General features: G+C 47.2%; 1 protein-coding gene across 3 annotated transcripts in view; it reads left to right on the forward strand.

Moving 5' to 3' along the window:
- PNPLA7 (patatin like domain 7, lysophospholipase) overlaps positions 1-23,547 on the forward strand; it is a 255,620-nt gene that overhangs the window by 71,161 nt on the left and 160,912 nt on the right. For all 3 annotated transcript variants that reach the window (XM_075015265.1, XM_075015266.1, XM_075015267.1), the window contains 2 exons: positions 3,216-3,347; positions 4,773-4,896. In XM_075015265.1, coding sequence (XP_074871366.1) covers positions 3,216-3,347; positions 4,773-4,896 — 256 coding nt within the window. The remainder of the gene's footprint in view (positions 1-3,215; positions 3,348-4,772; positions 4,897-23,547) is intronic.

The raw sequence follows: 23,547 nt of genomic DNA on the forward strand, positions 1-23,547 counted from the left end.
GAGCCCCTCTAATGAGCTATAAAATTCCCATCCCAGTTCAAACCACGCGTTAATGTGTCAAATTTGAATATAAAAGAGAGTTCAGCAGCTTCTCTTTCCAAATTGTGAAAATTCCTCTTCAGTAAAATGCAGACTTTCAGGTCGTTAACAGAATGGCCCACTCCATTAAAGTGCTAGCTGACAGGTTTGTGAATCAGGAGTGTTTTTATGTCTGTTTTATGCCCATTAATTCTTTCTCTAAGAGAGTTTGAAGTCTGTCCAATGTACAGAGCATCTGGGCATTGTTGGCAGATGATGGCATATATGATGTTAGTTGAGGAACATGAGAACATGCTCATGATTCTGTGAATAACCTGGTTAGGTCCAGTGATGGTACGTCTAGAATAGATAAGTGGACAAAGTTGGCAACTGGTCTTGTTGCAAGAAAAGTTCCAGGATTGGTGTTCCTGCAGTATAGACTGTGGTTTAGACAAAGAATTAATGGGCATAAAACAGACATAAAAACACTTCTTGATTCACAAATCTGTCAGCCATCACTTTAATGGAGTGGGCCATTCTGTTAATGACCTGAAAGTCTGCGTTTTACTGAAGAGGAATTTTCATAACAGTTTTGAAAGAGAAGCTGCAGAACTCTCTTTCATATTCAAATTCGACATATTAACACGTGGTTTGAACCGGGATGGGAATTTTCTAGCTCATTATAGGGGCTAATGCATACTTGGCTTTATCTAATTCTTGACCACCCGCGGCCCCTTGACCTTCTGCCCCTCTGCTCTCTGATTTGCTCACCTTGATTTATATTTTTCTGATTTGTCCACCTAGATTACTCTTTTTGATTCTCTGTGCCTTAAATATTGAGTCTGTTTTTGGTTCTCTGTGTCTTAAATATTAAGTCTGTTCTGGTATGGTCTGAAGAAGTGGATCTATCCTACGAAAGCTCACCACCTAATAAATTAGTTTGTTAGTCTTTAAAGTGCTACTGGACTGCTTTTTTGTTTTGACAGGTGGTTGATATTTCTCCCAAAACCATACACCAGTAAAGAGGAGCAACGCTTGCATGCCCTGGATGTTAGAAGGCTTTGACTTTCTACCGACAGGACCGATCAGCTCCATTAATCAATCTAACTACTCATGGTCATTGCAGACAGGAGGAAGGGTGTCTCAGTCTCTTCGCAGAGAATTGCATTATGGATATCAGCAAGTATTTGTGTACATTCTGATCTGTCTGGGAATTCTCCATGGAGCACAGTAACTGAGAGTCAAAATTTCATGCCCATATGTGCAAGCACTTGAAGAAAAAGTCATCAACCTTCTGTAATTGTTCTTTGAGACCTCACACACGTGAATTCCATTACTTACCCTCTTATTCCGCTGCACTGGGGTTGTCCGGAAAGAAGGAACTCAGGAGGTTCTGGGGAGCCAGGGCCCTTTATAGCAGCACTCCGAGGCATTCCATCTGCCCCAGTGGGTTTCACTGAAGGAAAATTTGATGACTGTACAGGGTGCAGTCATTCCAAGACATGGATAAGTGCAATCCATCATGAACAACAACAGTTATCCAGTAGCACCTTAAAGACTAACAAATTTATTAGGTAATGAGCTTTCGTGGTTAAGACCCACTTCAGAGTATAATATAAAGGAGTGGGTTTTATCCACCAAAGCTCATGAGCTAATAAACTTGTTAGTCTCTAAGGTGCCACGGGACTGCTTGTGATTTGTGACTAACATGGCTGCCCCTCTGAAAAAAGTTATGTAAGGTTAATAACTAGTTTTTTCCTCTCTTGCAACTTATCTTGGAATCTCTCCAGTCATTCTTGCCTCCTGGTATCACTTCACATTGAATGAATATTACTAAGGTATGCTGTGGAAAGCTGACACAAAAGGATTGCTCTCAGGCAGACAATGTATTAATGAAGACAGCAGCCTAGTGTTTGGAAATAGGTGGCCTAGAATGCTGGGTGCTTGGTTATGTCCCCTCACTAATAACTAGAGCAGAGGCAGGAAGCTATTTCCTGCTGCTGGCACTACTAAAGCCTATATGTAAGTGGGAAGATGAAGTACAGGAGCGAGATGAGCTAACTGGGTAGTTTCTCCTAAATACTCTGTTATTTCACCAAACTGACATGCTAAGTGCAGGGTGCTTACTCAGAAAGGTGTATTTCTCCTGATGAATAGTGTAATCAAGTTGTCGCCAGAGTCTCCTTCGGGGGTGTGTGCAGGCTCTGGAATGCTGTGCCACATTCTTTTCACCAGTAAATCTCAGTTTGGAGTCTAATGATGTAGGACTAAGAAAGGAGCAGAAATGCTTTGCTTTAAAGGGTACTGCCAACCAAGCTGGGTATGAACATGTGCTGGATCCACCCAGGAGAGGAAGTATACAACAGTCCCAGAGTTCACAAGTAGCTGTCTGGGAACTTCCACTTTTCTCTGTTTGCTGATGCAAGCCTCTGGAGTAGCAGGCCTTTGTTTTCCTGAGGCCAGTGTGAGTGCCTAGTGGGAGAGCAAAGGCTGGGATGATTCTTGGGAGGGGAGACGTATGCCTTTATTTTCTTACATTTGATTCTAAGTGAGTTTCTGTCTATTGTGTGACACTCCCTTTGTGCCTGCAACTTGTTCACTAAGCATGCTACTGCACATGGTTATAACCGTGCAGCGGAAATGGGAAATTTCAAGCATATTTTCTCATCCAAGTGTGTGTAAATGTTGTTAGTATAGCCTCTCTGAAATTACAGTCTGTTGCAGATTCATGGATCTGCCACCCTTCTCTCCCTCTGCCCCACAAAACATGTAACTTTTTTTTTCCCAAGGAGGGGGCAGTTACTGTCCTTGGGCACTGTGATACCAATGCCTCTGGTGGCTGTGATGCTACAAAGACAGGCAAGCTTATTCAGAACCAGCCTCCTGCATGGGAACCTAGTGGAAGAGTTTGAGCCCTCCGTGAAGAGAAAATCTCCTTAAATATGTCACTCTGGGGGGAGTGGAGGTGGGCAGGGCAGGGCATGGCATGGCATGGCATGGCATGGCATGGGGAAGGCCAGTACATAATGAACCATGGAAAACTGGAGCCTTGGCACCAAGGAAGAAGTAGTTACGTTGATGGTTATGTTAAACTGATCCTTCATGTGAAGCCCTGTATTGCACAGGCAGTGGCAGTGGTTTGTGTCTGTCTGTTTCTATCTGAGTAAAGTGTTCAGGTGACTTTGCTTCTTTTCTAGGATCATGCGGGTGCAACCAAGTGTAGTGCTGGGTGTGGCCCACAGTGTTGTCAAGAGGATGTCCTCATTTGTGAGGCAGATTGACTTTGCCTTGGACTGGATGGAAGTAGAGGCTGGACGAGCTGTTTACAGGTGAGATGTGAGCAGAATGGTCCAGGCTGTAAGTTCACATATCCCTGCTGGAATAATATCAAAGGTATCAAAGTAATACATAAGTGAAAGAATGTCCTACTTGTCACCCCCTGTGGAGTCACACTGCTTATTCACTGGAGCAAGCACATGAACATGTTAACAAAGGGCTTATCTGTCCACCTTTTGAGGACTTTTTCTTGTGTCCGTCAGCATAGTGTTTAAGGGCTTCTCATCCTCACGATTTTCATTTACGTTGGTGAGAGAGACCTGAAATCCCTGCTTGCTGCTTACGTCTGACACAGCAGAACTGATAAAAGACAAACTGTATGAATTGTTATTATATTAGGCAGGTTTTGTTTGCTAGTAAAGTCTTCTGTAGTGTGCAGAGGGTAAAAACCCATCTCTGCCTCTAGGTGCTTATAGTCTGATATAAACTAAAGGGAACTCACTCAGGTTTGCCTAACAGTAAACTAACACTGATGTTATAGCACTGAATAGATGTACTAGGCCAGTGCTCAGCAACTTTATCACCTTGTGGCACACTTCAGCACTCATTATAATTTCACAGCTCACCCGGTATACATAACTCAATGCCCTCCCGCTCCCACAGAGCCAGGCACTCCCAGCTCTCTGCTCTAACCCAATTCCCCATCCCTCTCCCAGAGCCAGGCACCCCTAGCCTCCCTTCTCAATCTCAGTGCCTTCCCACTCCCACAGAGCCAGGAACTCCCAGCCCCCGGCTCTAACCCAATCCCTCTCCCAGAGCTAGGCACCCCCAGCCACACTGCTCTAACTCAATGACCACCCTCAACCCTTCTACCACTCTAACTGGATGCTGGCAAATCACCACTGCCTCTGCCCAGAGCCTCCATCATGCACGTCTCCCACCAAGCGATGGGGCACATGCACAGGGCAGCAGATAGCACTCCCGGCGCACAGCTCTGAAGCGCACTCAGCCTCGCTTTGTGGCACACCGGTGTGCCAAAGCACACTGTACTAGGCCAAATTCCTCCTTGAACAGCTCCATTAATTTTGTGGATGTTATTCACAGTGTAAATTTGAGAGGTTTGAGATAGAACAAACTGCTTGGGTGAGGAACCTGTTACCTGTGCACCATTTCCCTACTGCCTCTGTTCAGCTCTGCCTGTAGCCTGTTCAAATTCCAGCTGGCTCCCCCGGTGAATTAAAACCACCCAGTTGTTGGTTGTGTACAGCTGAAGTGAAAATGTGCTTCCAAGTTGCATTTGACAAATCTGTGGTCACCTTATCGTTCTAATTCTCTCATCTCTGCAGAGAGCAGAGCTACCCAGGGGTGGTGATGGCAGGTGGTGATGGCATTTACACAGAGGATATTAATGGATTGTTGGATGCATTTGCTGAACACAGATGCCTCGCTAATTCTTAATGTGGATTGTTGTCTCCCAGGCAGGGTGACAAATCGGATTGCACGTACATTGTGCTGAATGGTCGACTTCGTTCTGTCATCACAATGGATGACGGGAAAAAACACCTGACTGGTGAATATGGGCGAGGAGACCTAATTGGGGTGGTAAGAACCAGCTTCAGAACCTATTTGCTGAAATTTAAAGAAAACTCTGCCCTTTAAAGAAAACAAACAGAACTACATTAGTAGGTCTGATCTTGTGAAAGTGTGAGTTGTCAGCTGTGTTAAAGTGAAGAAGCAGCTGCTACCGGCATGCCCTATGGCAGGATAATGCATGTGCAGACTGTGTTCAGACTCTTTTGGTCTATTATAATTTTGTTTTGTTTCTGACATGATAAGGGGAGTGGTATGTGTGTATTCGTGCAAATTCTTTAAATCGGTGTCTTTTGAAATTGTAGGGGCTGGTTTGATGATAGTATATGTCCATATTGGATTGCTTTCCCTCCCATATGCTTCTGTTCATTGCTTGCTCTTTATTCCCTTGTTAAAATCCGAAAAGGACATCCAGCTTCATGTCAGTGCAGTGTGGGCACTTGCTTGCCTTACATCAAGGGGACCTCTGAAATGCTGAGGTTTCAATTCAGACCCTCTCGTGTTTGTTCTGGCTGTTGAGGACTAACATTTCTGCCTATAAATAGATGTGCTACTTCAACAACCATTAGGAGGAGCATCTTATTTTTCACTGGTTATAAAGCCTAAAAGCAATACAGGCAGCATGCAGACATACAGTTCAATGAAGATAACTTAAACAGTTTTAGGACTATGGTAGGTGGTGTTCGGGTTCCTTCTCCTTTAGATTGCTATGTGGCAGTCACAGCAGCTGCAGGCAGGAGTGTTTTGGCATGAGGCATAGCAGAAGAACATAATGTCATTTACGTTTTGCGTTACCCGGATGTGACTAGTTTCCCCTGCAACCATCCTGCATATTCTCTTTGCCTTTATCCCTTCCATAATTCTCTAGGTACCAGTGACAGCAACGAAGGGTCCTGTGGCACCTTATAGACTAACAGAAAAGTTTTGAGCATGAGCTTTCGTGAGCACAGACTCACTTCATCAGATGCTGGTCATGGAAATCTGCAGGGCCAGGTATAAATAAGCCAGAGCCAGGGTGGGGATAACAAGGTTAGCTCAGTCAGCGAGGGTGGGGCTTACTACCAGCAGTTGATCTGGAAGTGTGAACACCAAGGGAAGGGAAGCTGCTTCTGTATTTAGCCAGCCATTCGCAGTCTTTGTTTAAGCCGGAGCTGAGGGCATCGAATTTGCAGATGAATTGTAGCTCAGCAATTTCTGACTCTGGCTTATTTATACCTGGACCTGCAGATTTCCAAGACCAGCATCTGGTGAAGTGAGTCTGTGCTTACGAAAGCTCATGCTCAGAACTTTTTTGTTAGTCTGTAAGGTGCCACAGGACCCTTCGTTGCTGTTACAGATCCAGACTAACACGTCTACCCCTCCGATACTAGGTACCAGTGCTGTCTCTTACAATGGAGGTCAAGATGAACCTCTAGATCTTAGAGCTCAGAAAGAGAAGTCTGTGTGGGAGTTTGAAAATGACAGATTGGTAGTTGCAGGGAGATGATGGAGGGAGTTCCAGCCTTAAGTGCAGAGGGTCAGAAGGAGAATGGAAGTTGATGGAGGTCTTGCTCCAATGCCTGTGATGTTCAACTTTGGAATAGCTAATCCATGCAGTACTTGATAAACACCTGAGAGCAGGGCCACTTTTGGCTCAACAGTGTTGGTCAGGACTATATCTGATGAAGGCATGATACCAGCTCACAGTATTAGGTCATAGATGTCTCGGGGGAGCTGTGTTCATCTGTAGTGTCACAAAAACAAGCAGTCCTGTAGCATCCTAAAGACTAACACATTTACTAGGTAACAAACTTTCAGGGACAAAAACCAGATTTTCAGATTCAGAGTAATACATTTCATACACATGGCCACCTTTCTCACTAAGCTTTCTGTCATATCTTTTCTTCTTTGGGAGATCATGGTGAAGCGTGTTTCCGTCCATCCAGGAGAAGTAGAAGTGGTTCTGCCGATCTTGACCATGGCTGCCTCCTCCCCAGATGATGCAGTTTATTCCTACCTCACTCTACCTACCGGCAACTGACAGGCTACATTTACAATACATAGCTATTTCGGGATACTGAAGAAAATTGATTTGCAAATTTGATTCCATCAACCAAGGATTAAACAGAGACTGGGCATGGCTGGCCCCTTACAAAAGCAGTTTCTCTTCTCTGGAAGTTCACACCTCCCTCCACATTAGAATCTGACAATGGGCCACATCCCCCCTGACTGATCTGAATTGTTTTCTCCTCTCTTGACGTATACTACCAATAAGAGGCCATTTCCACCCTGACTGAATAGACCTTGTCAGCTCTGGCCCTCCCCCTTACTGAGAAACCTCCCCTTTAAATCCTTCTCTGAACCACCCCCCTCTACTCATGCATCTGATGAAGCGGGTCTTTGCCCACAAAAGCTTATACTCCAAAATATCTGTTAGTCTATTAGGTGCCACAGGACTTACTGTGTTTTGCATATTGATGTTCTCCTGGCCCATCAGAAGTTCAAGTTCACGGTGGGACAGTGCCATTACCAAAATCTGAGCACTCTACGGAGACATACTGAGGCTGCATGAGTCTTCACAAAAGTGGCCACCATCATCACTGCATATGTATGCTGTTTGAGTTACTTTGTATTTCCTTACCTAGAGGACTGGCCCCTCTTTGTGTTTTCCCAACAAGTCCTCATCACTGCCATTCTAGCTTTTTGTGCCCTTCTCAGTTCTCTTAGCATCAACAAGGAGAAGGTGATCATCTGGGTAGGGATGAGGATCAACTTTACTGAGGCCTGATTGGATTCCATTGTGGCCCATGCTTGTGGGTGCACTGCTGTTGCCACCTGCTGGAAACCATCCCCCTACCTATGCCTACCTGTTGTCCTTGATCACATCTTTGAATGCAAAATGTTGGGCTTCACCCTAAGTCCCCTGGCAGCACTTACGGCCTTTCTCGCCCTGGTGGATGGCTCTTTTGTGTTCACACAGTCTGCCACTGTACATTTCCTAAGAGGTCTGTTTGGTTTTCCCCCAGGAGAGCTCCAACTCCCATGTTCCTGGGACCCTGAACCTAGTTATCTCCACTACTCACAAAACTGCCCATATGCTGTCTCTTCCACCTCTCCGTGAAGATAATCTTGTTAGTCACCCCTGTCATGTTAAATTTGCTGAGGTACTGATGCAGTGTAACTTTTGAGGTCCTGCCATTTGCAATAGATAGCTTTCTGCCTCTGGACAAACGTTCCTTTTCACCACCCGTTGTATTTTCACTCCTGACATTTTAGACAAATTATCACTATTCATCTCCTTTGTCAAACTCTTTTATCATGTGCTGGGTTGTGGTGTTTTTGTGCTGTCCTGATAGAATATTTGTATGTGGTCTGTGTGTTTTAGTAGTGCTAGCAATAGAATACTAGAACTGGAAGGGACCTTCACAGGCCAGAGAGTCCATTCCCCTGAACTTACAGCAGGCCAAAGCACCAGGTAGATAATCCCTGACAGCTGTTTACCTAACCTGCTCTTAAATATTTCCAAAAATGGAGATGCCACAACCTCCCTGAGCAATTTATTCTTGTGCTTCACTACCCTGACAAGAAGTCTTTTCCTAATGTCCAACTTAATCCTCCCTCGCTTCCATTTTTATCCCATTGCTTCTTGTCCTATTTTCAGAGGTGGAGGAGATCATTTTTCATCCTCCTCCTTGCAACAATATTTTAAGTACTTGAAGGTAGTTGTTATGTCCCCTCTGTCTTCTCTTTTCCAAACTAAACAACCCCAGTTCTTTCAGTCGTCCCTCATAGGTCGTGATTTCTAGACCTTCAGTCATTTTTGTTCTTCTTCGAGTGTCCCCGTGGGTGCTCCACATTAGGTGTCGGGCTCGCCCGGCGCCGCAGATCGGATCTTCCAAGCAGTTTCTGCCGGACCGCGCATGCGCCGGTGCGCGCCACTCCCCCGCGCGCTCCCGGCCACGTGCGCGATCTGGTCCCCGCCAGTTCCTCTTAACCGCCGTCGGCTGCAGACGGAATCTGAACTAGGCTAGGGCCAAGTAGCGTATTCAATGGCTTTAACTGTTTTTCTTTAAAGTTTTTCAAGTACTTAGGCTACTGCAAGTTAGCCGGTTGTTATTTTTCAAAAAAAAACAAAAAAAAAAAACAAAACAAACTACAAGCGGGACAGCTTCAATCCAGTCCCAGTAACAAGCGCCGGAGGCCAGAAGCATAGGGCCGTCAGCCCTCCTGCTGCGGCAGGCCATCGGACTGGGAAAACAGCACAGGGAAGGTGCTAAGTACCCGCTTAACAACTGAAAGACTCACCAACAATGTCCTCTTCAGGCTTTAAAAAAATGTGAGTCCTGCCCAGAGGCGATTAAGGAGAGACAGGGAGATGCGGCTTAAAATGCTGCTTTTGATAAGGCCCTCCAGCCAGACGTGCCGGAGCGGCTGCAGCAGGAGGGACCCTCCGGGGCCCTTAAAAGAAAAGCTGCCTCCCTCACTCCATCAGCGCAAAAACGGAGGAAAGTCTCCCCAACCCGATCCCTGCCGGCAGCAACAGCGAGCGGGATGGGAGGAGCGAGCAGCCCCCAGCCGCAGCAACAGCTGATCGGCAGCGGCACGGAGAGCCACGTGGAAGCGGCTCAGCCTCCAATAATCAGCCAGCTGCCCCGCACCGCAGGCAGGGCGGCGGCTTAAAACTGCTTTTCATAAGGCCCTCCAGCCAGACGTGCCGGAGCGGCCGCAGCAGGAGGGACCCTCCGGGGCCCATAAAAGGAAAGCTGCCTCCTTCACCCCATCAGCGCAAAAACGGAGGAAAGTCTCCACAGCCCGATCCCTGCCGGCAACAATAGCGAGCGGGACGGGAGGAGCGAGCAGCCCCCAGCCGCAGCAACAGCTGATCGGCGGCGGCACGGAGAGCCACGTGGAAGCGGCTCAGCCTCCGATAATCAGCCAGCCGCCCCGCACCGCAGGCAGGGCGGCGGCTAAACAAGCGCCGGTACCGGCGGCACCGCAGGCAGCGGCACCGACCCCCGGGGAACCGGCGGTGCAGAGCGCGCAGGCACGGAGCCTGCAGGCACTGGAGGACACCGCACCTGCGGCACCGCCCTCGAGCGTGCCGAGCTCGGTGCCGACGGGGCCGGGATCCCCTGTACGTCAGGGGGCGGAGTTACCTCCTCAAGGGAGGGGAAAGGCTGCAAACAAGAGGAGGCATTGCAGCCCCTCTCCGCACAGGGCTGTGGAGTTGCTTTCTCACAGCCCTCCGCTTATGTTGCACACTCCAACCAGAAGGCAGGGGTCCCCCCTAGCCTACCCGGAGCCCCCTTCTCCATTTTTTTTTGCAACCAGCCTCACCCTGGCTGGGACCACCTTCGCCCTTCCTGGGGTTTGAACCGCTGGACTATTATGCAAAATCACTCTCTCCAGCCCTCCCCCAGACGCAGAGGGTATGCACCTTCCTAAGAACAGTGCCTATACTGCCATGGTCGCCCCTACCACGCGGGGCATAGACACCATCGGCTATCTACTGGGGAAAGATCCCCACAAACGATCTCGTACCCCCGAGGGCAATTGCAACCGGGGACAGAGACTCAAGCATCTCAGGGGGGACTGGTTATGGAACCCCGAGATTTTCCCTCGCAAACCTCTAGTGAGAGGGTGTACCATCACCAGCAGGAACCGGAAGGGTCCAGAGAGACGTACCCCAGCGGTTCCTCGCTCTCCTCCCCAGATGAGGCTATGGCCCCGGGGAACGTCCATCCTCCGGACGATCTCAAACAGTTCCAAGAGCTGTTTTACGAGGGTGGCCTTCACGCAAGGCATCCAGACAGCTAAGGTGCAAGAGAAACACCATAAGCTCCTCAAAAATCTGAGACCTCTGGCCTCCTCCAAAATAGCAATACCGCTTGATGACGCAATCTTGGAGTCTGCCACTATGATATGGCAGACTCCTGCGACTATTCCGCCTGTCCACAAGAGAGCGGGGGAAAAAAACAAAAAACAAAAAAAAACTTCGTGCTGACAAAGGGCACGGAGTTCCTGTTCAGCCACCCACAACCAAATTCCTTGGTGGTGGAGTCGTCGCAATGTGGGGGAACAGACAAACATGCCAAAAAGCTAGAGCTGTTGGGCAGAAAGGTCTACTCCTCCTCCACTCTACTGTTGCCAGTGGCAAATTACGCAGCGCATCTAGCGAACCATACTTTCGATAACCACATTAGGTTAACCTCCCTCATGGACTCGCTTCCAGAGGGCAAGAAACCAGTGCTCAAGGCCATCATGCAAGAAGGCTACGCGGCCTCGAGGACGGGAGTTCAGATCGCCCTGGATGTTGCGGACTCAGCAACAGTGTCCCCAGTACCACAGGGGTTACGAGCAAGGGCGACATCAACAGCACCAGCAGTACAGAACTCCCAGGCGTCGTTCCCAACACAGCCGTGCGTCCTCGGGGCAGGGCCAAAGGCCACAAGTTTGACACACAGATCCAGGGCTGCGCCATCACTACCATCGCAAGGTCATCCGAAGCGGTTATTCCACCATCGCCTCCGACCATTCTATAACCAGTGGCAAGGATCACCACAGACAAATGGGTGCTGGAGATCATAGCCACGGGGTACGCCATCCCCTTCCAGTCGCTCCCACCGCCATGACCTCCACCCAGGCCCCACCTCCAGGAGTCTTCCCACGTAGCGAGGCTCAAGCAGGAGGTAGACCATCTCATGCTCATAGGGGCAGTGGAAAGAGTGCTGGAGCAACTGCAAGGGAGAGGGTTCTACTCGAGGTACTTCCTCACGGGGAAAAAGACAGGAGGCGGGAGGTCCATCTTAGATTTTCGAGGCCTCAACCGGTACCTGCGCAAGCAATGCTTTCGGATGATCACAATCGCCTCCATCCTTACGGCACTAGACGATGGAGATTGGTTCGCAGCCCTCGACTTATAAGACGCGTATTTTCACATAACTATTCATCCGGCTCACCTACGATTCCTCTGGTTTTTCATGGTAGGCAAAGAACATTTTCAATACAAGGTCCTACCGTTTGGCCTCTCCTCGGCCCCCAGAGTCTTCACCGAGCCCTTGGCAGTGGTGTCAGCCTACCTGCACAGACGGGGTATTTATATTCCAGTATCCGGATGACTGCCTACTCAAAGGGGCCTCGAAGGAGGAGGTACTACGCATCATATGCGTCACAGCAGGCACGTTCTCTTCGCTCGGCCTGGTTATCAATCTGACAAAATCAAAGATAGACCCCACGCAGGACATAGAGTTCGTAGGGGCACGCATAAATTCTATTACAGCGAGGGCGTATCTACCAGAGACTCGCTTTCGGGCCGTCGGCTCCCTCGTGCAAGTCTTCACCTTCAGCCCTACGGTGCTGGTTCTGACGTGCTTACAGCTGCGGGGCCACATGGCAGCAGCGACGTTCGTAGAACAGAACGCCAGGTTACACATGCGCAGTATGCAGCACTGGCTGGCGAGCGTATACAACCCGGCAGCACACACTGTTCACAGGGTGGCGTCGCCCACAACAGAGGTGCGCAAATCCCTGCAATGGTGGGTAAACCCCGAGAACCTGCTAACAGGGGTACCCTTCCACCAACCACACATATTGGTTTTTCTTACTACAGATGCCTCCCTCATAGGGTGGGGAGCACACATGGGCGAAGAGGTGACGCAAGGGCTGTGGTCCTCCACGGAGCAGTCACTGCACACAAATATACTGGAGCTCAGAGCAGTGTTCAACGCCTGCAGACACTTTCGAGACCATATAAAAGGCAAAGTAGTCGGGATCAGTATAAACAATACCTCCACCATGTTTTATATAAATCGGCAAGGAGGAGCTCGGTCCCGTGCCTTATGTGCAGAAGCAGTCCGGTCGTGAAACTGCTGCATTGCCAACAATATAACCTTGAAAGCCTCGTACTTCCTAGGCGCTCACAATGTGAAGGCAGACCAGCTGAGCACGCGTTTTCGCACTCACGCACGAGTGGCAGATCCGTCCCGATCTGCTGCAACCGATTTTTCCTGCATGGGGTTTTTCCCCAAATAGACCTGTTTGCTACTCAGCACAACAAGAAGTGCCCGCAATTCTGCTCCAGGGCAGGACTGGGACGGGGGTCCCTGAGGGACACCTTCGCGATCTCATGGAGGGGCCCCCTGCTTTGCACTTTCCCTCCCACAGTGCTCATCCACAAAGTGTTGCAGAAAGCCAGGAGGGAAGGAGCCTGAATGATCCCGATAGTCCCAACGTGGGATCGACAGCAATGGTTCCCCCTACTCCTGCGCATGTCGGACCGGCCACCGATGCCCCTTCCAGTGGCACCGGATCTGCTCACGCAAGCCCAGGGGTCCATAGTGCATCCGCACCCCCAAGGCCTGCGACTACAAACATGGTTAATCCATGGCTCAGCTCCCTAGAGAGCACATGTACGGAGGAAGTGCGGCAAGTCCTAGAAAGTAGCAGGAGGACTTCCACCAGGAAGACCTACAAGCAGAAATGGACTCGCTTTACGGCATGGTGTTCTACCAAACAGCTAGCCCCCCTTTTCGGTGCCTATGGCTGTGATATTAGAGTATTTACTGGACCTCAAGAGAGGAGGACTCTCGCTATCCTCGTTTAAGGTCCATCTTGCCGCCTTTTTGGCATTCAGACACGGAGAGACAGGGCACATGGTGTTCGCCCATCCCATGGTTACCAGGTTCCTTAAAGGGCTGGTAAACCTATACCCCCCTCGGAAACCGCTTCCACTTTCGTGGAACTTGGACCTGGTGCTTAATGCGAAAAGGGGACCACCGTTCGAGCCTTTGGCCACGGTTTCCCTCTGCCTCCTTATTATAAAGACGATCTTTCTTCTCGCAATCACGTCAGCTCGCAGGGTGAGCGAGCTTGCGGCAGTTATGGCAACACCACCCTGCGCTGTTTTTTCCAAGGAGGCGGTAACCATATGGCTGCATCCAGCCTTTGTTCCTAAAGTTTCTTTCTGAGTTTCATACTAACAAACCTATTGTTTACCCTCGTTTTATCCAAAGCCTCATAACTCTAACAAAGAGGCGCGCCTACACCTCCTGGACGTGAGGAGGCGCTAGCTTTCTATATAGACAGGACCAAGTCCTTCCAGAGAACGGATAGACTCCTAGTCTCTATCGCTCCCAAATCAAAAGGAGAATGTCTCTCTTCGCAGAGAATCTCGAAGCACATCGTATCTTGCATAAAAATGTGCTACAAACTCAAAAGACTCCTTTCCTGGCTATGCCCAGGGCTCATTCCACTAGGGCGGTGGCAGCATCAACAGCCCCTTTTCAAGGGCGTTGCGCTAAAAGACATTTGCAGAGTGGCGACCTGGTCATCCTGTGACACCTTCGCCAAACATTACGCCTTTCACAGGGTATTCCAAGAGGATACCCGTCTCTCGACAGCGGTCCTCTCGGGGACAAGCTGCACATAATCCGATTACCCACCTCCTATCTTGGGTTACTGCTGGGTAGTCACCTAATGTGGAGCACCCACGGGGACACTCGAAGAAGAAAGAAAGGTTACTCACCGTAGTAACGGTGGTTCTTCGAGATGTGTCCCCGTGGGTGCTCCACTACCCTCCCATCCTCCCCGCTCCAGATCTCTGTTTAGTGTTTTGCAGGAGCATCCGAGGCGGTTGGTCAAGGAACTGGCGGGGACCGGATCGCGCACGTGGCCAGGAGCGCGCGGGGGAGTGGTGCGCACCGGCGCATGCGCGGTCCGGCAGAAACTGCTTGGAAGATCCGATCTGCGGCGCCGGGCGAGCCTGACACCTAATGTGGAGCACCCACGGGGACACATCTCGAACAACCACCGTTCCTACGGTGAGTAACCTTTCTTTTCTTTTTTCTGGACTGTCTTCAATTTCTCCACATCTTCCTTTTGAAATGTGGTGCCCAGAACTGGACAAAATGCTCCAGCTGAGGCCTAATCAACGCAGAGTAGAGCAGAATTATTACTGCCTGTGTCTTGCTTACGACACTCCCGTTATTGCATCCCAGAATCATGTTAGCTTTTTTTTATTTTATTTTTTTTGACTGTCACACTGTTGACTCATTGCTGAGTTCATGTCCTAGATACAGACTTACAGGCAAACATCTGCTTTAGACAGGGCCTGACCGTTGCTCGCTGTAGAACTTCTGCTACCTTTGTTCCAGTCCTCAGGCCTTACACTAGGCTTGTGCTTCAGGCTCTTTCTTGCTACGACATCTTCTAAGACAGGGGTTGTCAAATGTCATTGAACTGCAACCCCTTTTGTGACAGCAAAAATCACTACACAGCCCCAGGATGAGGTGAAAGCCAAACTCTGAAACCCCTTGCTCTGGGAGTGGGGGCAGGGGACAAACCTGAATCTTGGGGCTTCAGTCTCAAGTCTCTTGGCCCTTTAAAGAAGGCAGGTCTACACCTATAATTACCGGGATTAAGTTCACCTGCTCTAGTCCAGGGACGCTGGGCTCATTCTGGAGACCATCGTTCCTGTGACAAGATCGTGTAGAAGTTAATCAAAGCGTTTGAAAATCCACACCACTTGTATGGCCTCCCAAGTACCAGAATGAATTTACTTGTGGTTACCAGCTTCTGACAAGCTTGGTCAAAAACCAGAAGGCTTCCTGAAGTGTTTTATTAATGAGAAGGTGAACATGCTTCAAGTCCAGGAGACAGAAACCCAGCTCTTACTACAATGTTTGTTCTCCACAAAGCAGGAATAAAATATCATTTAAGTAAACCTTTGGCAAAACCTGTACACATGCTTTCCTGCAGCAGCAATATCATTAACCACACTGAGAGCCAGTGATTAATTACAGTGAAGATTAAATTAAAACAGCAAATGCTGCAGTAAGCCAGATCAGCCATGCAGTGACTTCATTTTGTTCTCTAGATGTTCTGAACAATCTAGTCAACGTCTTGTAGTATTTAGAAATGCAGTTTAACTCATAAATATTTATGTGGTGAAGTTGAGGAATGTTCAAGACCAACAATAAGAGTGATTCTTGAGTGGATTCTGGTTTTTTTTTTCCTTTTCAGCTTGTTTAATTAAATGTTAGCAAGAAGTAATCTCTCTGCATTCCCTAAAAGAAATGTCGGTATCGGGTTTTTCTTCAAGCTTTAGTTCTTTACTGGTGTCCACGTTGTCACAAACTTGTCTCCTTTGCCAAAAATTACAAAATCAGTTAAGTGTTTGTTTTAAAAAAAAAATGTGCTTGACCATAGTACTGCCATAGCTATCGTGTAGTGCCTCGGAGAGCAAGTTGATGGTTTTTAATATGAGAATGTGTGAAATTAACTCCATGTGACTTTGTATCCATATTTCCCTCACACACCTTTAAATGTCAGGGCACTGAAAAATTCATTTGGGCAGGTGAACTCTTGAAAGGCCCTTTCAGTGCAGAGCTCACATTTGTGAAGGCAAGAGGTGGTTGAATCCCAAAAGGTGGTCCATAAGGGTTTGTGCAGAGTGATGGCCAGCCAAGAGTTCCTGAGGTCAATTATCATTTCTGCCACTGGCTTGCTTTGCTCTGCTTTGCTATTGCCGTAGTGCTTTACAGGTGCTACTTAGCTATGAAGCTGGAAAATATCATTCTCGCCTTTTTACAGGAGAGTAATTTAGGCCCAGGCAAATTGACATAGCCAGTTCAAGTTTGCATAGTGAGTTAGTGTCAGAACTAGGATTACAAATGGTGTCCTAATTCCCAGGATTATGTCTATTTAAGGGGGAACCAGGTTGTAATAAAATCACAGGTTTGTGCTGCTGTTTGTACCTGCAGTACACTTGCACGTGCAGGTGTTACTGCTTACAAGCAGAGTTGCTGGCATATAGGTTCACTCTCCAAGTTTCACAGTAAGCTAAAGATGCTGGCACATGAATAAAATAAAACCTGCCAATGCTGATGGTAAGAAATGTTGCACAGTAGCTGAAAAGGGCCATTTCTGGTATGGAGCCAGTGAATGTTGTTTTAATTGGCCTGTGTTCAGTTTCATACAAGTTTTCTGTGGCAAGACGTAGAAAGATTTTTATATTGTACCAGTTTTTTTATGTGATAATGATGATAAAAGCAAAGTTAAAATTACAAATGTCTCCTTTAACGGCGCAGAGTGAGCTTATTCTGTAGGCTTATGTAAGGCAGTGCCAAGGCCAACTGTACCAGGCAGCAGTAGCTGGTGTATGGATAGTGGTGCAGTGCACAGGTTAGTTCCTATGACATAACCAAGCCAGTCTCTAAACGTGATGCGATGTAAATGCAGTGCAATGAGTAAGGGTATATGAAGGAAGAGGTTTGCTGTGTAACTTCAGATATGTGGTATTCCCTATGTCCATGTCCTATGCTTCAGTCCAATTAACCCAGCATAACTTTACTGTATCCACGCTTTTTTGCATGGCTTATCCTCTGCAGACCTGTTTTCCAAGCCACCCCCAGATTGATCTTAAACTCATGTTCTGTGGTCCTCTTTATGTGACGCGAGGATAGAGCTTGGCAATTTAATTTATTTTAAATTTCAGGGGTGTGAGTAAAGCCATCAAAGTGTGTCTGTGTCTTGCTGAGTTACTGCATGTTTTTAGGCCTTATCGGCACTAAAATGTTAGGTCAATACAGCTACACCACTTTAGGGTGTGAAAAATCCAGCCCCCAGAATGACTTATTTAAGCTAACAGCCTCTGGCTTGGACAGCACTAGGTTAAAGAAAGAAATCTTCCACCAAGCTAGCTACCACCTCTAAGAAGGTGGATTACCTCTGCTGATGAGAGAACCCCTCTTGCCATCCTAGTCAGTGTCTACAATGAAGCACAGCTGCTGCTGCTTGGCTGCAGCATTTGAAGTGCCTAAAAAGTCCTTATCCCTCTAGAAGTGATTGCTCGGGTGCATTCCAATAGGTGTATGTACATGCTGCACACACAATCGTCAAAGAATTTTCCTGTAGCAGTACCTGTTGGATCAGCTGCGGAGCCCCCTGGTATGGAGCTTTTATGGCATGGTGCATTTGACCCGCTGCCCTCTTAGTTTGTTCTTACTGCCAGTGATGGTTGTTGGCTTTGTAAGTGCTGTTTGCAGTATGTGTTGTACAGTAGAACCCTGAGATATGCCCACTCCAGGTGCATGTGTCTCAGTTTAAGGTGATTCATGGTGGTGGGGAGCTGGCGCCTGACTCTGGGCTGCCTGCCATTTAGGGGAGCCAGGAAAGTGACCAGCACTGCAGCGAAATTTGACTTACGCGGGGTTGCGCAAGAATGCAACCTCTGTGTAAGTCGGGGATCTACTGTACATAGTTCATTTTATAATTGTAGTAGTTCGTTTGTGCCCCGTCCCCACACTACATTGCTCCTGAATGGAACACATTGCATTCTCAGTAGTTTAACTCCTGCAAGGGCTATGTTGAGCCTATGCCCAAGAGTCATTTGCACTCTTTGTGCCTCAGGTGCCTTGGAGTGGGACATCAGATTTACAAGTACCCTATTTGTAAGAGTTTCAGGCCAAGGACAAGGAAAGAATGCTATCCATCGCCTGAAACTCCTGCTAAGGGAGTGGTGAGCAGTGCATGTCTGCAGTGTGGGACTCGTCCGTGCTAAGGAAACACCATGAAGGAACACCAACAATGCTTCCCATAGCACCAAGCAGGTTCGAGCATGCAGAACTGTTCTCGCTCTCCGGAGCTGCATAAGAAAAAGAAAACTGATAGAGGCCAGTCATAGAATCATGGAATCTTAGGGCTGGAAGGGACTATAGGAGGTCACCTTGTCCAGCTCCCTGCCCAAAGCAGGATCAACCCCCAACTAAATCATCCCAGCCAGGACTACATCAAGCCAGGACTTAAAAACCTCTAGAGATGGAAATTCCACCACCTCTCTTGGTTACATATTCCAGTGCTTCACCACCCTCCTGGGCTACATCAACACAACCCCTCCGTTTGGAAGAGGCATGTAAATACAGCTAATTGAAAATGCAAATTAGGCATGGATTTAAATATCTTGTGCCTCATTTGCATATTCCCACAGGATCTCGCTTCAAATAGGGGCTGTTTTCAAAACAGAAACAACCATGTAGATAGGGTTCCGTGGAAGGGAAACCCCACTTTTGAAAGCACCCTTCTTCCCTTTTTGTGGGGGAGGGGGAAGAAGGGTGCTTTCGAAAGCGGGGTTTCCTTTTGAAGGAACCCTGTCTATATGGCTGTTTCTGTTTTGAAAACAGCCCCTTTTGGAAGTGAGATCCTGCGGGAGTATGCAAATGAGGTATGAGATATTTAAATCCATGCCTCATTTGCATTTTTAATTGGCTGTATTTACGTGCCTCTTCCAAAAGGAAGGGGTAGTATAGATGCAGCCCTGGTGAAATAGTTTTTCCTAATGTCCAACCTACACCTCTCCCTCTCATTGCTCCTTGTTCTGCCATCCCTCACTACTGAGAACAGCCTCTTTCCTTCCTCTTTAGGCCCCCTCTTTCAGCAATCATAGAATGCTAGGACTGGAAGGGACCCTGAGAAGCCATCAAGTCTGCCCCCTGCTCTCATGGCAGGACCAAGCACTGTCTAGACCATCCCTGTTAGGCATGTATCTAACCTGTTCTTAAGTATCTCCAGAGCTGGAGATTCCACAACCTTCCTAGGCAATTTATTCCAGTGTTTGACCACCCTGACAGTTAGGAACTTTCTCCTAATGTCCAACCTAAACCTCCCTTGCTGCAGTTTAAGCCCATTGTTTCTTGTTCTGTCCTTGGAGGCCAAGAAAAACAAGTTTTTCTCTCCTCCTTATGACACCCTTTTAGATACCTGAAAATCACCATCATGTCCCCACTCAATCTCCTTTTTTCCAAACTAAACAAGCCCAGTTCTTTCAGCCTTTCTTCATAGGTCATGTTGTCTAGACCTTTGATCATTCTTGCTGCTCTTTCCTGGACCCTTTCCAATTTCTCCACTTCTTTCTTGAAATGTGGCGTCCAGAACTGGACACAATATTCCAATTGAGGCCTAACCAGCACCTAGTAGAGCGGAAGAATGACGTCTCGTATCTTGTTCACAACACACCTGTTAATGCATCCCAGAATCATGCTTGCTTTTTTTGCAACAGCATCACACTGTTGACTCGTATTTAACTTGTGGTCCACTATAACCCCTAGATTCCTTTCTGCCATACTCCTTCCTAGGCAGTCGCTTTCCATTCTGTATGTGTGAAACTGATTGTTCCTTCCGAAGTGGAGCACTTTGCATTTGTCTTTATTAAACTTCATCCTGTTTACCTCAGACCATTTCTCCAATTTGTCCAGATCATTTTGAATTTTGACCCTATCCTCCAAAGCCGTTGCAACCCCTTCTAGCTTGGTATCATCTGCGTACTTTCTATGCCAATATCTAAATTGTTGATGAAGATATTGAACAGAACTGGTCCCAAAACAGACCCCATGTGGAACCCCACTTGTTATACCTTTCCAGCAGGATTGAGAACCATTAATAACTACTCTCTGAGTACGGTTATCCAGTCAGTTTTGCACCCACCTTATACTAGCCCCATCTATGTTGTATTTGCCTAGTTTATTGATAAGAATATCACGTGAGATGGTTTCAAATGCCTCACTAAAGTCTAGGTATACCACATCTACCACTTCTATCTTATCCACAAGTCTCATTATCCTATCAAAGAAAGCTGTTGGATTGGTTTGACGTGATTTGTTCTTTACAAATCCATGCTGGTGGTTCCCTTTCAGCTTACCACCTTCCAAGTGTTTGCAGATGATTTCTTTAATTACTTGTTCCATTATCTTTCCTGGCACAGAAGTTAAACTGACCAGTCTGTAGTTTCCTGTGTTGTTCTTATTCTCCTTTTTATAGATAGGCACTATATATGACTTTTTCCAGTCTTCTGGAATCTCTCCGTTCTCCCTTGATTTTCCAAAGATGATAGCTAATGGTTCAGATACCTTCTCTATCAGCTCCTTGAGTATTCTCAGATGCATTTCCTCAGGCCCTGGTGACTTGCAGATATCTGACTTTTCTAAGTGATTTTTAACTTGTTCCTTTTTTTATTTTATCTTCTAACCTACCCATTTCCCACTAGCTTTCACTATGTTATGCATTCCTTCTTCAGACTTCTCAGTAAAGACTGAAACAAGGAAGTCATTAGGTATCTCTGCCATTTCCAAGCTTCTCGTTACTTTTTCTCTCTGCTCATTGAGCAATGGGCCTACCCTATCCATGGTCTTCCTCTTGCTTTTAATGTATGTATTAAAAGCCTTCTTGTTTCCCTTTATTCCCGTAGCTAGTTTGAGCTCAATTTGTGCCTTGCCCCTGCATTCCTGTGTTGTTTGCCAATATTCATACTTTGTAATTTGTCCTAGTTTCCATTTTTTAATATGATTCCTTTGTTATTTTGAGATCATGCAAGATCTCATGGTTAAGCCAAGACGGTCTTTTGCCATATTTCCTCTTTCCTATGCAGCGGAATAGCTTGCTTTTGAGCCCTTAATAATGTCCCTTTGAAAAACTGCCAACTCTCCTCAGTTATTTTTCCCCTCAGTCTTGCTTCCCGTGGGACCCTACCTACCAGCTTTCTGAGTTTACCAAAATCTGTCTTCTTGCAATCCATTATCTCTGTTGTGCTGTTCTCCCTTCTACTCTTCCTTAAAATTGAGAACTCTATGATTTCATGATCACTTTCACCCAAGCTGCCTTCCACTTTCAGATTCTCAACCACTTCCTCCCTATTTGTTAAAATCAAATCTAGGACAACTTCCCCCTGGTAGCTTTTTCAACCTTCTAAAATAAAAAGTTGTCTGCCATGCAGTCCAAGAACTTATTGGATAGTCGATACCCCGCTGTGTTAGTTTCTCAACATATATCTGGGTAGTTGAAGTCCCCCATCACCACCAAATCCTGGGCTCTGGATGATTTTGTTAGTTGCTTAAAAAAAGCCTCATCCACCTCTTCCACCTGGGTAGGTGACCTGTCGTAGACTCCTAGTAGGACATCACCCTTGTTTTTTACCCCTTTTAGCTTAACCCAGAGACTCTCAACACATCCATTTCCTATGTCCATCTCCACCTCAGTCCAAGTGTGTACATTTTCAATATGTAAGGCAATATTTCCTCCCCTGTCTGTCCTTCCTGAGCAAGCTGTACCCTTCCATACCAACATTCCAATCATGTGTATTGTCCCACCAAATTTCTGTGATGCCAACATCATCATAGGTGTATTTCTTTATTAGCACTTCCAGTTCTTCCTGCTTATTATCCATACGTCTTGCATTTGTATATAGGCATCTAAGATATTGATTTGATCTTGCCTCCCAGTTTTTACTCTGACTCTCTTTTTTCTCTGCCATTATAGCCCTTGCTCCCCTGTCCGCGTCGAACCTAGTTTAAAGCCCTCTTCACTAGGTTGACCTGTCTGTGTCCAAATAGGGGCTGATCTGATGGGTTTGGTCCTGCTTAGAGCAGGGGGCTGGACTCAATGGCTTTTCTAGGTCTCGTCCAGCTCTGTTGTTCTATGATTCTATGATTCTCTCCTCAAAAGGTGAACACCATCTCTGCCTAGCAGAAGTTGAAGGCTGCTGTCAAATTGCTCCTTACTCTTCTTTTCTGCAAATTAAGTAAGTCCATGTCCCTCAGCCTCTCCTCACAGGTCATGTGCTCCAACCCCCTAATCATTTTCATTGTCCTCCTCTGGATCTGCTCAAATGTGCCCACATCCTTTCTATACTGGGGAACCCAGAACAGGGCACAGTACTCCAGATGAGTCCTCACTAGTGCGAAATAGAGGGGAGTAATAATTTCTCTAGGTCTGCTGGAAATACTTCTCCTAATGCTTCTGAATGTATTGCCGGCCTTCTTGGCTACAAGGGCACACCGTTGACTCATATTCAGCCTTCCATCCACCATACTCCCCAGGTCTTTTTCTGGTACACTGCTACTTAGCCAGTCGGTTCCCAGCCTGTAACAGTGCTTTGGATTCTTCCATCTCAAGGGCAGAACTCTGTACTTGTCCATTTTGAACCTCATCAGATTTTTTTTTTTTTCGGCCCAATCCTCCAATTTATCTCGGTCACTCTGGGCCCTATCCCTACCCTCCAACATATCTACCTGTCCCCCTTAGCTTAGTGTCATCTGCACATATGCTGAGGGTGCAATCCATCCCCTCATCCAGATAATTAATAAAGATGTTGAACAAGAATGGCCCTATATCACAGAGGTAGCCGTATTAGTCTGTAGCTTTGAGAACAACAAGAAGTCCCGTGGCACCTTGTAGACTAACAGATATTTTGGAGCATAAGCATTCATGGCCAAAGACCTGCTTCATCAGATGTTGTTCTCAATAATGGCCCTAGAACTGACCCTTGGGACACCTCACTTAAACCTGACTGCCAACTGGACATAGAGCCATTGATCACTACCTGTTGGGCCTGACCATCTAGCCAGTTTTCTATCCATCTTACAGTCCATGTAACCAATCTATACTTCCGCAACTTATGGGCAAGAATGTTGTGTTGTCTCCTACCAAGCATTCGCTGAAGGCCCCTAGTAGGGTACACTCTAAGTCAGGGCACCCAAAAACAGGGCAGTAAATCCCACATGGTTGACTCCAGCCTCACCACAGGATTCATTGAGTCCAGAGCTGGTGGTGCTCCTTGGCAGGCAGGACTTGGAGAAACTGAATTTCCTCTCTGCACCAGACACTTGTAGAGGCTGTAAGGGGATCTCATTGCTATGA

Source organism: Carettochelys insculpta, chromosome 21 (genome assembly GCF_033958435.1).
Source record: "Carettochelys insculpta isolate YL-2023 chromosome 21, ASM3395843v1, whole genome shotgun sequence".
Lineage (NCBI taxonomy): Eukaryota > Metazoa > Chordata > Testudines > Carettochelyidae > Carettochelys > Carettochelys insculpta.